The sequence below is a fragment of the Lygodium microphyllum genome, chromosome 29, assembly GCF_053477565.2.
Source record: "Lygodium microphyllum isolate KBCC chromosome 29, Lygodium_microphyllum_v1.1.10, whole genome shotgun sequence".
NCBI classification, from domain to species: Eukaryota; Viridiplantae; Streptophyta; class Polypodiopsida; order Schizaeales; family Lygodiaceae; genus Lygodium; species Lygodium microphyllum.
In genome coordinates this window covers 42,148,811-42,166,075 of record NC_141163.1, presented here as the reverse complement: position 1 = coordinate 42,166,075, position 17,265 = coordinate 42,148,811, and the positions used below count along the sequence as shown (strand labels likewise).

The window sequence follows — 17,265 nt, the reverse complement described above, 5'->3', positions numbered from 1 at the left end:
AACCCCTTCGCAGCCATCTCTCACTCATATTTCACCCAGTTAGAGTTGTTGTTCCAGCTAGCCTTAAGCTCTTCACCTATCTTCTGTCTAGATCGCCATCTAAGCTTCACACAGTGGAAGCGCACGGGTGGACAGAGCCATCTTTGTATCAGTTATTTGGAGTTAAAGAATTGACTGATTCTCATCTTATTTGTTGTGTACTCTCTATCTCTTTCTCAGATTCTGTTCGCTGCGCCGTGTAATATTTTACAACATTTTGGACACTAGTGGGAGCTAGTGATAAAACGCTTTGTGGTCCTTTATAACACAAAAGCACACCAAGGCTGATTGTTTTTTGTAAATGAGGCTACATCCATTGCACATGATTATGGGTTCATAGGAATTGCCACGTCTATTCGTAAGCTATTAGTTGATAAATGGAGGCCTTTTTTTCTCCCAAAGTGATTATCACTAATGCCCATTGCATAGGTAGAAATTTATTTTGTTGCTTCCCCTTGATGTTGCGAATTGATATGGGGCAAAAAGCAGATAGATTTTGCATTGGTTGATGCGAGCACTATGCATTAGCTTAATTGATCTAGTATTGGCCCCTACTTGGCCCCTTTACCCTAGCAAAACTTACTTGAAACCCCAAGCAATCTAGTAAAACTTAGTTGTATTGGATACGGTAATGCAAAACCATTATTTACTAGCCCTGTAGTATATATACCAGCAAGATGCGGAGGTCTAGGTACTGCCTGTGTGACCATGTCATAACATGAGCTTGATATGACCCCGTTCGAGCTCAGAGGACGAGGATATGTTCACCAATTCAGAAAGGCAAAAGCAGCGCACAGGCAAATATGGGTCTTCTCGGGATACGTACCTACAGGTAACCCTACAGCTTTGTCCTGCAAAATCGTCTCAGGCCCAGCAATGATTTGGGCTTCTTGGTTTTTATGTCTCGACAATCCTTTGGAGCCTTATAACGTGTATTGAATTTTGATAAACCATCACATCACAAATCATGATCTGCAATTTGTGCTCGCATTATCAAATTTCTTCTCCTCCAGAAATGTATAGTTGTATACCAAGAGACCAGAGTTGTATCTATACGGGTGCCCAATTCTGTCCAAGGATCACCAAAATTCCCCATTGTTGTGGATGCAGGAGTTGGTCACAGAGTTCCAAAATACTGCCAAGGAAGGTATGTTCTGTGCTTCTTGTAAACTGAATCAAGAAGGTGTTCCTGTGGATATAAGCTTATATTATCCCCCTATTCCAAAACTTGGATTGATTTTGCTGACCAGTAGGTAATTGCAGATTCTAAACAGCAGATCGCTGCTCATCTTGCAAACTTTGCATATGATCCTTTCAACTACGAGTATTTTCGTGAAGTAAGCTTCATCCTAGTCAAATTGAACTTTACACCTCTGATAATCACTTCGATTATTGAAAATTTTGAAAATACAGGAAGGTCTTTAGTGTTTGCAATGCAATGAAGGGTTCTAAGTGGTGAGCTTCTATTTGCTCTCTTTTACATGTTTGGATTTTTATTCTACAATGTCCTTTTTGCAGCTTCATATTATAGACCTCTTTTTGGACTGCCTTACAGAACCATGTGATAAACTGATTGAATCAGGAATTGCAGGCATATGCAATTGCTGTCCTGGTAATTTCCTGTTTGATTGTATACTTCCATCATAGATCATTTCTCACTTTTACAATCAAATTTCTTTGATTCAGTTGGGAGTTCTACCACTGATATATTAATAGTTCGTGATCATTGCTGTTGGCCTTCTGCAGATCCCTCCAATGCTGCAATTATATCGAATAGTGGAGGCATCAGTCAAATAATCCAGTGCTTATCTAGTCCTGTAGAGAAGATTGTAAGTGCTGCTCAAAGGGCAGGCAAATTAGGCAAATTAGTATGCCAAATTTTCAGTTGATTCATGGTAGTACATTAGTAAGTCACAAGGCTGGCATTGGTGGGAATTTGTTATTGAGTCAAAGCCAACATTGGGAAAATTTGAAGGGTTGAAAGTGTTTTGAAACCAGCCTTCCTTCTTGGATAGGGTGGTGATTAACTTGATTAATTAGCCATAACAACAAGCAATAAATGCACAAATATGAAATAAACACTTTACTACTAAATTTTTCTATCGGCTTCTTTGTTGTCCAATAAACCTCCCAATGCTTTCTAGTTGTTTTGAAACCAGCCTTCCTTCTTGAATGGGGTGGTGATTAACCTGATTAATTAGCAATAACAGCAAGCAATAAATGTAAAATCTGAAATAAACACTATACTTCTAAATTTGGAGACAATCAACACTCGATTGGCCCCAAAATTGGTGCCATTGCAATTTTTCTTGGAACGTCTGTTCCACCAAATTTGTACTACACAGAGATTTTGGCTAATATCTCTACAAATTTTGGAAGTATGGGCTGTCACAAATGACCAGCATCATCAAGACTCAATTTGTCCCTCGGTTTCACAATTGGGCCAAGAACACTTGCATGTAGGTCCACCAAATTGTAGATGAGCAAATCCTGTCAGGTTTGCTGTAAATTCCTGAAATTACAGTAGGTACTTTGATCACTAGGCTCTATGGGCATGCTTCATGAGGTGGCTGAGAAAACCCTAAATTCAGCAGAAGTTAGGGCTTTTGACAGCAAATTCAATGCTGTCCACTTCAGATCTGCTGAGAGAAGATGAGAACTTGATAGAGTAGAGAAAATATTTGTTGAGAAGAGAGACTGTTCAGCTTGAGGTTGGAGAATGTACCAAACTGCTGTTGCCTGCCAACTGGACTGGAGCCTCAAAATGGCTTTTGCCTGCAGTTTTCAACCCCCAGATCAGGCTGCTTGTTGCTCTAGGCCGAGTAGATGCTGTCACATGCAGATTTCCAGCCCTTGATGGCTATTGCCCACTATTGCTGATTAGCTCTTGGAGCCTCTAGAACACCCCACTCAGCAATTGCTTGCCTAGAATGGCCTCCTCTGGATTTCAACCAGTCCCAAACTGTCCTTGATAGGCTTGCATGGTAGTAGATTCCCTCCCTTTTGACAAGTGGTAACCCTTCTACTGCAAGACAACCTCTAGAAGTGAATTTCAAGCAATTAAAAGTTGTGGGGGAAAAAAACATCCTTGTCTTGTGGACAAATTGGTCATTGCCCATCCACAATTTTTTGTGCTAAGCCCTTTGAACTTGAAAGTCTTTTGAACTTTCATTAACCTTAGTCTAGGCACTAAATGTTTAACTTTTCTCAAGCCCAATTGCACCACAAGTCATTGCCAAGGTCTTATTTAATGCCTAGAGTGTTAGGGGAGTGCGTGAGGATCGAGACATGTGATGCTATGGTTCGCACAGTGAGGGAGAGTGAGTGCAGAGGGGGGAGAGAGAGAGAGAGAGAGAGAGAGAGAGAGAGAGAGAGAGAGAGATGCTCGTCTATGGCGCCCGCTCGTGACCTGCCGCCTGTGCTGATTCCGCGTCATCCGTTGCCTGGTTCCCCCCGCGTGCAGACGGCATAGGCCGTCGCCCGTCCGTCGTTCGTCCTGGCGGCTGGGGTTCGGGCTGTCATCCTTCCACCTCGTCAGCCTTCGTTTCGCGCATCCTGCTCCTCGGCGCCCTTCTAGTACGTCACGGGTTTCCTTGCGCTGACTTTCTGCCCGCTTGCGCTGCCACGACTGCAGACGCCCATCTGCCTTCGACCACTCTTCTGTCTGCGGGTCCGCCTGGTCGTTTTGTTCCCTTCTGCAGAGGCGCCCAGCTGCGGTCAACCCTAAGCCCCACAGGCGTCAGAGAGTCAGCGTCTCGACCAGAGTGCCTGTTGCTTTGTACACACAGAGAGAGAGAGAGAGAGAGAGAGAGAGAGAGAGAGAGAGAGAGAGAGAGAGAGAGAGAGAGAGAGAGAGAGAGAGAGAGAGAGAGAGAGAGAGAGAGAGAGAGAGAGAGCAACATTTAAAAAAAAAAGAGAGAGAGCAACAGCTTTCAGCGAACAGCATGAGCGAGAGCCTGAGCGAGCACGGGAAAGAGGCCTCCTGCTCCTTGCCGGTGGACGTGCCCTCTCTGCCGTGCGGACGTTTTTTCCTGCTACTGCATGGCCTGAGCCCCTTCGTCAATCAAGTGCAGGGTCCGTTCTGCCCAAGAGAGAGAGAGAAAGGCCTGCGCCGTTTTTGCTTCCCGTGAGCTCCTGGTTTGCCCGCTGATCGGCACATGTTGTGATACAACATGGCTGGTCTGGATATGGCTTTTATAGACCAAACGGTGGCAGCTCTTGGTCCAGATTCTGATATAGAGGAACCCGAAGATATGGTTCCTTGCACAGAGGAGATGCCCCCTGGTCTTGACTTCCAGGCTGTGGGCAAATGCACCATGCATACTTCGGATGAGTCAATGGATCATCAGGATTGTTTGTATGCGCAGGTTGCCTCGGATTCTGTGGACTTTCAGGATGTTGACTGGGAGCATCTGTTGGAGTTTGCCAACACTCTGCTCGGCGATTATGTGCAATATAATCAGGAAGCGTTTTCTGACTCTGGAACTGAAGATGTTCTAGAAGCCATTGTGGACCCGAAAAATGTCTTCGCTCATTTTCAATGTTTTATGAACGTGCTGTTATACTTTTCTTCACTGGCCGGATCCCAGTGCTTTCCCATATTCGCCAGTGGCTTCACAGTCTGCTACAAGGGGAGTGTGTTGAAGAGATTTTTGTTGGGCCCAGAGGCTTTTATGAGGTGCTGTTGAAATCTGAAAAGCATCGTGCTGATCTCCTGTTTAAACTGCCATTGTTCTTTGATCGCCGTTTGGTCCATGTTGTGCCATGGCGCCTAATGGCAGATTTTCAGCGCCTGCTTCAACGTGAATGCCCGGTGTGGGTTGAAGTGGAAAATTGTCCGGCTGTCTATTGGCCCCTGTTAAAGGATGCCATGGCCATGGTGGGCACTGTTCTGGTCCCCCCGAGTCTCAGGGCCATGAATCGTACCCGTTTATGTATGTTATGGGACACTGCTAGGAAAAGGTCTGCTTGGTTACGTCTTAATTGCTTAGGCATGCATCCTTTGCACTTTCGTTTGAAATGGGGTAACTTTGCAGGGCACTGCTTTTTGTGTGGAAAATTGGGGCATTTTATGGCTGAATGCCCAGAGAAGCCACTGACTTCAGATACTGAGCATGTTGTGCTGCCCATGGATGATATGGCGCTTGATGCTCCGTTGCAGGATGCAACCCAGCCACCTAAAGTTTTGGATAAAGGTAAACAACAGGTTTCGGGTTTGGATTCCCGTGGCAATGAATGGGTTGATGTACGTGCAAAAAAAGGTAAAAGGTTTGATGCTGGCACGACGGATAATGTGCCTACTGCCTCACAAGATTCCATGCGCACTTTTATGCGCAGGAAAGAAATGTTGTCTTCAGAGCACACTGCTCCTGTTATGGCTTCCTCTGCTCCCCGTCATCAACCTACCAGGAAAGTATATATGGACGGTCCAAAGGGTCCACCTGCTAAGTTGGCTTTTGATACTAGAGGTAATGTGATTACCCCATGGGATCGACTTTATCCCCGTTATATCCCCAAGACAGTAGATATAACGTCCACCTCCAAATCTGGCCGTCAGAACTCTTTTGTTGTGTTAGCTGATTTTTTGGATGAGGGAGTCCTTGACATTCTAGCAGAAAAGGTTAAATTGCGGCAAGCTGTGCCTCGTACCTAATTTTCCTTTTGAATACACATGAAGATAGCCACGTGGAATGTGCGGGGCATTTGTTCTCGCCATAAGCAACATGCCATGTGGACTGTATTGCATGAGAATCAATGGGATGTCCTGTGTGCTGTTGAGTACAAGAGTTACGGTGAAGCAGGAAAAGTTGTGGATTGCCATGGGTTTCGTTTGTTTTATGCAGGGACACATGCCATGCATTATTTTGGGGTGCTTATGATTGTGCATGAAAAATACCAGCCTGTTCTTATTAAAAATGATGTGTATGGCCGTTTTGTGGTGATTGAAATTGTATTTGAAGGAGAGATCTTATGGTTACTTGGCCTCTATGGTCCGAATGATGCTTTATCCCGCTGGGATCTTTGGAATACTTTGCGGACCTCCTTGTCACTTGGCAGAAGGGGTTTTTTGATGGGGGATTTTAATGTGTGTGTTGATTCTTCACAGTCCACATCAGAGCATTCGGTAATGGACACTCCGGAAAGTCGTGTGTGGAATGTGTTGGCTCGTGACGTTCTTAAGCAAGACCTTTGGTCTCGGCTACACCCTTCTTCTACAGGGTTTACTTTCCACTCTGCGTAGTATGCAACTACATGGTTGCGGTTGGACCGCATGTACATCATGCAGACGGATGATTTTCTTCCTGAGATGCTTGAAATGCAAGTGCTGCAGCAATATGCCTTGTCGGACCATTTCCCTCTACACCTTGAGATGCTTGCACAACCCATTGCACCTTTTAAGCAATTTCTGGATAGACTTCCTTTGCGTTTCAACTCGTCTTATTTGAAGCATTTAATCTTTCAGGGCTATATGCAGCAATTGATTGATAGATCCTTATTGGACTTTTCTTCGGAGGGCAATGCTTCGTTTGAACGATTGCTCTCTAATGTGCAGCGGGTTGCTCGGCAGTATGGGATTCATCATGCCTCTCTTTGTCGGCGGCGTCGACAGGCAGCGGAGGACTTACTGGCTTTGGTTCGTTCTCTGCTGGTGGACACTCCAGATGATGTTTTTCTGCTGTCACTGGTGATGCGTTTGGCTGCTCTTATTAAAGAGTTTCAGTTGAAATCTTATCAGCAGGCCAAATTGCAAAATCTGACGGAGATTTTGCAAGACAGTGCTTGTCAGACTCATAAGTTCTTTCGAGATCTCCATGCCTCTCCTGCTCGAGAGAATATGACTAGACTCCAGGATGCTGAAGGTCAAATGGCCATTGATCTGCAGACTATTGTGAATATGTGTAGGAATTATTTCCTCGACCTTCTTGGTTTCACTTCTCCACCTTCAGACCATATTACTCATGCCCGCTCAGTTTTCTATAATCGGGTCCGCAATCAGGTTTCACAGGACATGCAAGCTACTTTGGAGACCGACATTTGTGAGGCGGAGGTTATGGATGTTTTGTTACACTTGCCCAAGGATAAAAGTCCTGGCTGGGATGGTCTCACCAATGAGTTCTTTGAGGCCTTTGCTACCCAACTGGCGAAACCATTGACGGCTATGTTTTAGCAGGTGTGGGAAACAGGGTTCATGCCTTCCTCATGGAAAGGACTTATTAAATTGCTTCCAAAAGTTCCTTCGCCATCTATGTTGAAACATTGGCGACCAATTTCTTTGATGGGTTCTATGTATAAAATCTTTTCCAAACTGATGGTGAATCGGCTCCTTAAGCATCTTCCTGCCCTGGTGCATCCTCTCCAATATGGTTTCATTAAGGGCCGCAACATTCTGCACAATGTATTAAATGCGCAATTGGCTATTGACTATGCAAGGCATTCTAATCAAGAGGTGGTACTGATTCAATTGGACCTGGAAAAGGCTTTTGATTATCTGGACTGGTCTTTCATTGCAGAACTTATGTCTACTATGGGCTTTGGTGCTCGGATGTCTTGTCTGATCTACACCATTAGTGCTGTGGCTTCTTCGCGAGTCATGCTGAATGAAGGTGTTACCGAGCCTTTTGTCCTTGCCCGCTCTGTGAGACAGGGTTGCCCTTTGAGTCCTCTCTTTTTTGCCCTTGCGACTCATCCAGTTCTTTCGATGTTATCTCATCTGGCAGCTTCTTCGCAGTTGGCTGGATTGTCTCTTCCTTCTGGACAACACTTCATTGGTCAATCCTTGGCTGATGACAGCTTTATGATTCTGCATGCGGACAAGGATAATCTTCGTAAAGCATTAGATGTTTGGGCTTTCTTTGGTCAGGCCTCTGGTCTTCGCATCAATGCTTTGAAATCAGCTATTCTCAGCTGCACGGAGTCGGATTTGCAGTCATTGGACCGACAGGGAATGGTTGTTCCTCGTGGTTCCATTGTCAGGCATCTTGGCTACCCTTTGGGTATTGATGTTTCGCCAAAGCACCTACTAGAGTGGATTTCAGAGGAACTGGCGGCGAAATTTCTGTATTGGAAGTCACAGGCGTGGCCCTTCCATGTTCGCCTCAAAGTGGCTCAGACAATTATGTTGCCAATGCTCACATATTTCTTGCCATTGCTGCCTTGGACTACTACTACATTGAATGCTCTTACGCAGTATATTCGTTTCATGTTATGGAAGAAGGATTCCTTGCATGCCGGCATTTCATGGATTTCTTGGTCGCATGCATGTACCCCGAAACGCATGGGTGGTGGGGCTATCTTAGATGCCAAAACTCATATGCTGGCACTCTGTTGGTCTCTTTTTCGCGCCATGTGCTTGGATCATCACCCGTGGGTTGTTATAGCCTGTTATTTTCTTGAGGATCACGGGCTTTTGCATGGTAATACCCAAATTCGGGGCTCTTGGTGGCATGTTCTTAATGCAGATGCTCCGTTTTCTAGTCCTTCATCATCTCTGCTTGCCCATTTGGTATGTTCCTGGAGACTGGTCCTCCAGAAGGCTCAGTGGCATCCAGCGGAGGACCGCTTATCTACTAACTCCTTCCAACTGGAATTGTTGGCAGTCTCGCGGTTACTTTCTTGGGAAGGCAAACATGAGCTTAGACCAAAATTTAACCGCATGGCACGTTTGGGCTTGACTTCAGTCGCAGATGCCACCCTTGCCAGTCGCAATGTGTTGATAGCGTTTCGTACAGCCAGGAGACTTTTCAGGATCCCTCGTGGATACAGGGATTTATGGGGACAGCTTTTGATGATGCTCCAGAACAGACAACCCTTTCCTTCCCTTGCTTCGGATCGTCCCTGGCAGGACTAGGACTTTGCAGGCCGGCTGAATTTGGAAAAGGCTTCAGCTAACTAGGTCTATCATCTTCTGATTAAAGATCATCAATGACTGGTTACTAAAGCTAATGCTCTATGGGGATTGCGTAAATCTCGGGCATGGTGGAGGGTAACGGTGATGGAGGCCTGGTTGAACAAGACACCTTTCAAATATAAGGTCTTTCTTTGGAGGGTAATGATTGGTGGTCTTCCGTTGGCTTCAGCCCTTTCCAAGCGTCGCATCTCCAATGGCAATTGTTTCTTTTGCACCACTAGTGTGGAATCGGCTCGTCATCGATTTATTTCTTGCCCTCTCGCTCAGAAAATATGATCCTTCTTGTCGGCAATTTGGGGCGCGGTGGTCGGTCTCTCGCTACGCCCGTTTGATTGGGTTTTTGGGCAGCCCAAATACCCCACACCGACACAGCCACATATGAAGATCTTGTTTCACTTTCTTAGATATTGGGGCTGCTGGCATAACTGGACCATTCTGAATGCTTTTATTTTTGATTCCGCCTCTAATGTTCAGGGGCGTATTGCCAGGCTTAAAGGTCTCTTACTCTGGCAGATAGATCTTATTCGGCTCTCCGACTTGCTCCCTCGGGAGGACTTACTTCCCTGGCATAGGGCAATTTCCGCTGCGTCTTTGCCATGACTTTTTGTAACTCTTTGGTTGTTTACTTCTTGTAGCGAGAGAGAGAGTTTTGCACACGATGGCGTAGAGCCACCGTGTATCTTGTAATCGTGTAAACTTGTACTTTTTCGTAATTAATACAATTACCTTTTACAAAAAAGAAAAAGAGAGAGAGAGAGAGCACAAGACTTGATGTGGGTACAATCTCCAAGTACTACTTTAGGTTTTTGATTATATATATATATATATATATATATATGTATATATAGTACATGTGTAAGGGTGCGTGCACACCCGTACAGTGTAAAAGCACAGTGACCCTTTATTCCCAACAACCTTCCACCTAAAGGCAACGTGCTTGAAGGTAGAGGAAAGAATTAGCTAAGTCTATGTATGTACAAAGCTGAAATACACATATACTATCCAACCCCCATCATTTGGTGGGAATGAGCAAACTGTTCTGTTGGAAGACCCTTTATGAGAAGGTCTACAGGGTTATCATCGGTATGTACCTTGACAAGCTCAATGCTCTTGCAGTCAAGTACATCCCTGATAAAATGATACTTCACCTGTGTGTCCTTTGTCTTTGCATGAATGTAATGGAGGGAAATACCTAGTGTCACACTGACCTAGGTATAAAAGATGTGGACACTAGCATGGTACCATTTTTATGAATAAACATCTGTCCTTTCACCTTCTTCCCTGTCCTTCCATGGCTGCCAGCCATTTCTCTCTCCTCTTCTAGTCTTTCTCTCTCTACTCCTAGTCTTTCTCTCTCGTCACTTTCTTTCTCTCTCTTTCTCTTCTCTCTACAATTCTTCTCTCTCTTTCCTGCAGTCTTTATCTCTCTTTTGCACTCTCTCTCTCCTCTCCTTCTCTCCCTCCTGTCTCCTTCATTACAGTGGTATTAGAGCCTGGTTCTTTGGTCCTTTTCTCTCTCTCCTTATTTTCAAAACTAGTCTCCTTTTAGTCAAAAACCCTAGTTACTCACAGACACAGGTACACAGGGAGTATTGTAGGGAGAGATGGCAGCCTTTCTTGGAGTCTTAAATGGAGCTTGGACCAAAAATGGAGGTAGACAGACAAAGATGACAGCTCGTTTTCAAATCCCAAGCAAAATTTAGAGGTAACTTCTTGAAAGAGCCACAGAGTTGGTGAAGGCTTTGGTTTCAATTACTTTTTGTAAAGGCGGTCTTCTTCTTCTTCCCTTTAAGCTTCTTGAAAGCTATGGAGTCTTGCAGCCCAAGATCTTACTTCTACTCTTCTCCCATGTTGGGAAGGATCCTTCTTCTTTGAGCACTTTCCCATGATTCAAAACAATATCTATGAGCAGGAAAGGGGAGAAGATCTTGTTAATTTTGAGGCATGGAGCTCGACCTTGAGAGAGGACGCATTTCTTGTCTTCGAGTTGGCTGCTTTGTTACAAGATTTGAAGAACTTTGTCACGTGGCTGCTTTCGTGCAGCAATGCAGCTTAGTCATCCCGCAGGAGGATCAATTCGGACTGTCGTCCTTGGCAAAGTTGTAAAGATTACGAAGACTGCTCTCATGGAAGCCTCCACCAAAGCCTTTTGTTAGCCTTAGCCTGGAAATTTAGCGAATCGGAGGTCTGGCGATGGCAGCGAATGTAGAAGCAGGGAGAAAGCTCCGCGGAAGGGAGGTTCCGGCTCCCCCTCTGACTCGTTCAGTGACTGCATTGGCCAACGGTGTACGGCAGCAGAGCGAAGCTTCTCGAAGCAAGGAGCAATTAGAGGTGCAGTAAACTCTGCGGAAGCATAACATTTGCTGCTACAAGATCAAGGTCTGCATCTTCAAGCAAGGTCAATGAAGCAGACATGCCCTGATTTGGCAGGCACACGGAGCATCTTTTGTGGCTCTTTTGCCCAACTTGGTTGGTGAGCACAAACAATTGCGTTGACAGACGTGTACACAAGTATTGGCAGGTTACAGCTATTGTTGGTCAGCTATTGAGTTCAGCTAAGCCTCCTATGTAACAGACCTTCAACATCAGAACTCAGTTGTGTGATGTTGCATACAATGTCTGGAGAAGAATATTGATTAAAATTTTTGCACACGGTTGGCAAGATTTTAGAATAAGCATGTGAAAATTCTTGATCAAGATGTCATTGTTGCTTGTGCTTTTGCCAAGTTGAATTGCCTGATAAAGACTTAGGGTCTGGAAGGCCTAAAGGGCCATTAGCATACCCAGGCATTGATGAGACGTAGCTCCACTTGCCTGGACAATACTTGCTATAACTAACAGCAGTGCAGCCTTGGCAGTAAACGTTGTACCATTTAGCAGCTTAATGATGCGATGGCAAAGGCGCTGAAAAGATTCAGTAGGCAAATCCCTGAAATTGTCTATCACTCCTGCCAAGCACAAGGCTGCCCCAGCTTGAACTCCTCTATTTTGCATCAAATAAGGGTTTGAGGCTCAGCCTGCATTGAAGAGGACAAGCTCCGTGTTGATGGCCACAATCACTTCCCCTGTTCTTGTGGATGATGGACTGAAGGTATATGCAGTAACAGATCAAAGACAAACTGCTGGTTCAAATCGGATTTGAAGGCTCCACTCTACTCCTGCACCCAGCAGTGATTCTAAGTCAGTGTGTCCACTGTCAACAAGATCCAGCTTTTTACTATAGGTGGTAGAGGAGCCATTCATTGACTCAGATCAGCAAAGACCAAGAATAAGGGAGGTGCAGAAGAGCTTATTGCAAGATTCTTTCAGAAGACAAGTCCTCAGGAGGACTTTTGAAGCTACAGCAGCAACAGGCCTTGGCCTTGGCAGCACATATAGTTGTTTTCGCTGTGACAACTGAGATCAAATTACATATACCAAACCAACATTGCATTCAGACTGATACAGGTCACATACGACTGAATTCCAATAGTCCAGACACACCTTAAACAGCTCTGTGTCATCAACATAAGAGATTCCAATTAAATACTCTAGTCCAAGTAACAGTGCAGCTTGATTTTCCTGTGTTCCTTCCAGAACACCTATATGTGCCTTGAAGAATGATGTGAAGAAGAGAGCCAGATTTTGAATAAATGCCTGGTCATCCAATTGCAAACGCCTCTGGAATATTTGTTTCTGGAGGTAGAATAAGCTGCAGTTGAAGGGCTGCAAGAATGCCCGCTCATTGAAGCGAACAAGCAGCCGTCCCAGCTAATAACTCCAGCCCTGATGGAGTTTGGGATGTGGTGGTTTGCCAAGATCTCCTTTCAAAAGAAGGTGGTGGGGTAATTGCAGTGGTGATCTGATAGGGAGCTTGTCCAGGATCATTGGTACTGCAACTAGTTCTCTTTCTGCTGGGATTAATACAAGATCCAAGAAACATGAAGCTATCTTTCATTTCAACATCTGTAATGATGGAGGAGGAAGCAACACTTCCACATGGGGAAGTGGCTTGATCTTGGCCATAACCACCAGAAGCCCCATGGCTTCCTACATCCATCTCCAGCATGGAACACTGAAGAGGTGCCTCAGTAAAAGGCTTCTCATCAGGAGCTAATTGTTCATCTTGCATATCAGAGAGATTGTGAAAATGACTCATCAATGGCGGTTGCAGGCAACCTTCAGACACTTCTTGGCAGTCGATGAAGCCATCCTCAGAACTGATCTCAGGCTGCTGCAAGGCTGGCAAGGAGCCATAGCTTAATGCTGCAAGATGGAGAAGCATATCATTGCTGAGAGGGACATCTGATGATAACTGAGACTGCATCTGAAAAGCATGCTGCATTTATTTTTTCAAGCCGCTTGGCACATGCAGCCCGGTTTGCAACAAAAGATGGAGGTAAGGCATCCCATGTAGGCTGTTCATCTTGCACTGTGCGTGTCCCATTTGATTCCACTCGTGCAGGATAACCAGGGGCTTCTGAGCAAGAATCTGCCATTCTACCATCACCTGCTAATTCCATGCCTTCTTCAGCTCTTGAAAGAAACCCAGCTGCAAAACTCTGATCATCATCCAATTTTCTTCTCTTTGGTGGCAACTCAGCTTTGGAACTCTGCCCTTCCTCAGCACAGACATCTTCAGTCTCCATCTCCTTAACAGTGTATGTTTGGCTCATGAGAGTTTTCTTGATTTGTGCACCAAACTTCAGACACAATGCTTTTGCAAGGTGTCTGAGAGCAGTGTCCTCCTTGGATGGGGAAATCCCCTTCCTTTCTGCCATCAAGGGCAGGCTGGGACAAATACAAGTATCATTTTGAGACAATTTGATTGCCCCTGCTTTCATCTTGACTAATAAATAGTTCAAAAGAAATGGCAAGTGCCTATCTACTGTCTTCATAGTGATATCCTTTCCCCAAGGAAGCCCTTGGGCCTTGTCCAATCCCAACCAATGATGCTTTGAACTCCTTTAGGCGGTATCGACTTGTCTGAGAAGAGACATGGAGGTCACTGGAAATCTCCTCCATGTCAACATTCTCAATATGGTTTGCTGTAGCAACAAGATGCAGCAGTATTATTAATGAGTTGCTGGCTATGGAGGCTTTGATGTGGCCCTGGGCCGAGGCCGGGATATGGAGAGTTAGCTGCTGCTGATGAGAGCTGGATGTCAACGTTATTCTGGTACAAGCAAGTAGCAGAGCTGCTGGCCAGCTGGTCATCTAAATGCATCAATGGAGCCAGCAAGGAAGCTGAGAGCAGCGGCAAGGAGGCATAGCTAGGCACAGTCTGTGTTGTAGCAGCAAGTGGAAAATTAGCACCTGAGGCTGCCTTTCCACGGCTGGAGGCCTCTTGCAGGTGTATGTGGGTTGGGTAAAGAACCGTCACAAAAGAACATCAGGATGTAGACTGTTCACAGCTGCAGTAAATGCATGTGCTTGGGGTTGTATGGTCACTACTGAAGCAAAAGAAGTAAATGCATTGATCTGCTGTTGACTTGCTGTGGTTGCAGCTCATTTGTGATTGTGGTTGCAGCTGTGAATGCATTGTGATGATGGTGCAGCAACAGGAGCTGCAATAGACGATGCATTAACATTGTGCCAAGCTGAGCAACGGTAACAATTGGACTGGAAGTAGTCCCACAGCTGATAGTCATTTTCAGGAAGCATTGTTTGGAAAACAGTCCATAGTTGACAATAGCAATGCATTTTCAGGATCTTAGCAATGGCCAAGGACCATTTGAGGACGATTAGATGCTTGGAGAGCTCAGCCAACTCTACAACACCTTGCACGGGCATGAGACATGGTTCTCTAGCAGACCCAAGCAATTGAAGGTGGAAGCCAAGCAAATGCTCATTAAATTGATACCCATGGTCAATGCAGAGGCTCAAAATTATCTTTTGCATAGATCAATTTGGGCAAGATTGGATAGGTGCTCATTTCTTTCTCTCTCCCACGTACTCACACACACTCTCTCTTTCTTTCTCTCTGCATTATCCCATTTCCACTATCTTTACAATAGGGTTTGATGCTAGTTCTCACTTAAGGATCAATTGTTCTTGCAGCACTTAATACAAGGTACAACAGAGATTGTGTATAGCTCAATTTACAGCTGGTAAATCTACCATATTTTATGGTGCCAAAATTTATTCATTTAATTAGTGACTTTTATGTTTGATGGAATTGATGTTTTCTTATGTCCATAATTTGCAATGGGTTTTGATAAGCAACGATTCAATCTTATCTTTAGCAAATTAGCTTATAGGTAAATTAGCCCTATTTTGTATTGCTTCTATTCATGCAATTATCTAGATATTTTTTGTTAAAAGGGATTCATGCAAGTACTTTTGTTAAAAGAGATTCATGCATGTATTTTTTTATACATGCAGGTATTGTACAAGGTTTAGGTGAAGCACATAATTCTCGATTGACTATTTTGATGTGGTGAGTGATTCCCTTGTGTTGGATGATATGGATCCTCTAGAAGTCAATGGTTCAAAAATCCTATGCTTTATTGGTCCTATGTGTCCATTCAGATCTCCATGCCAATTGGCAATGATCCATTAAACTCTTGTATCATATCATCCATATAATGCACAATGTGTTGAGTCTTAGAATATCTCATGTGTCAATCCAATGTGCCCATTAAGATTTCATGCCATGTGGCTACTATCCTTGTAACAATTACTCTATAATACCCACGTTTCATACAATGTATTGAGTCAAATCAGACTCCTATTCATTATAATCAAATTTATTTTGGCAAAAATCTCTAAGTATTCTTGTAAAATTCTTTTCATTATATTTCATATAAATGATATGACTAAAGTGACTCCTTGAAATTGAATCTATACTTTGTGTCGATGTACATATCCACATGTGTTTCGGTATCGATATTTGTGTCTATTTACAAAAGTGTAAACATCTCTTAATGCTATGTTGAATTGTATGGCATATTGGTGATTACTAGACATACTTAAAATGCTTATTATTTAGGGGTTAATACATACTTCTTTACATCTAATGCATAGGTTATAATGCCTAAGAGAAGAACAAGCATTCTCTCAATAGAAGTACATAACAGAAAAGATGAAGAAGGGAATTGGATCATTGATATGTATCATTGCTCGTCTTGGGTGCATATGCGTCTAAGTATGAAGGAAGCTTTCAGGGTGAAAGCATCTGCAATTTGCAGATGTATCAAAGCACTGGAAGGGTAAAATGTTAGCTCTCAAACAAAGGAATGTTGATTCTCACCTTGTAACAGAGGTGTTTGTACATGTATTTAGGCAAAAATAAATACATATTGCATCCACTGTGCCCTTTCAACGAAACATTGCAAACAGTAAGTATTTGCAACTCATTGAGAATGAGAACTTTCAAGGGTAAAATGTTAGCTCTCAAACAAAGGAATGTTGATTCTCACCTTGTAACAGAGGTGTTTGGACATGTATTTAGGCAAAAATAAATACATATTGCATCCACTGTGCCCTTTCAACGAAACATTGCAAACAGTAAGTATTTGCAACTCATTGAGAATGAGAACTTTCATGATATCTATGTAACTACTTGTCTCGTATTTACAGAAGTATACCCTTTGGATTGTTGTGAGTGGCAAAATGTTAAGATTTTCACAGGTTCTTTTAAGTATTACCACCTTGAAATTTGTAGATTGCTCTTTGGGGGGCGTACAACTAAGCAGTTTGCAAAGGACCTTGTTTCTTTCTCTGACTCCAAGTACATATTGCCCAAGGGGGATCAAGAATATGGGACCCTTGAGTCTATGCACATATTGGATTTCAATAGCATAGAATGGTCATTGTGTAGTAGCGACATTTTGCACATGTGTAGCACAAAAATTTTAGTAGACATATTGAATTCTATGAAGCTAAGCACCGGTTCAAAGAATGTACATCTAAGTTGGCTCATACTAATTGCAATTTTTACACACATGTTCAAGGAATGTAAGGGTTTGAGATGTACCAAAAGCACATACGTCACAAAAAGTGCATCAGAGGATTATTTAACAAGGATTCTAAGCAAAACTCGGACATAAAAAATAACTCACAGTCCTAACGACACAATGAAGTGTCGAGTCACAACAAGGGACATGGCTTTCACGTAAAAAATTTCTCTCTTAGTTGACTATTATCTTACTTTGGGATGAATCGGCTAACTTTCCTTTCCAATCACAGGTACTTTGTGACAAGACAGACTTTATGCCTAGTGTTCAAGTATCGTAGATGGAGGATGCTCAAGGGTAAATGGTTGTGCCTTAATCAAGACATGTGTGAAAGTGCAGATGTGGATGTTACTATCATTTGTGAGGGCCGCGAGCCCCAAC

The 17,265-nt window shown here is 43.8% G+C and overlaps 1 protein-coding gene across 7 annotated transcripts in view; it reads left to right on the top strand.

The window, feature by feature from the left end:
* Nucleotides 1-677: 677 nt before the first annotated feature.
* LOC148010553 (ARM repeat superfamily protein) overlaps nt 678-17,265 on the top strand; it is a 70,559-nt gene continuing 53,971 nt past the window's right edge. Inside the window, exons 1-6 of one of the 7 annotated variants that reach the window (XR_015689588.1) lie at nt 682-871; nt 1,150-1,186; nt 1,303-1,376; nt 1,558-1,651; nt 1,786-1,868; nt 15,311-15,365. Coding sequence is in view for 6 of the 7 variants with exons in the window: in XM_087672179.1 (XP_087528305.1) it covers nt 800-871; nt 1,150-1,186; nt 1,303-1,376; nt 1,558-1,651; nt 1,786-1,868 (360 nt within the window). In the remaining variant the exon portion in view is untranslated. Of the gene's footprint in view, nt 872-1,052; nt 1,187-1,302; nt 1,377-1,557; nt 1,652-1,785; nt 1,869-15,310; nt 15,366-17,265 lie in introns of all 7 variants that reach the window. The other 6 variants (XM_087672179.1, XM_087672182.1, XM_087672183.1 and 3 more) reach the window with 6 other exon arrangements.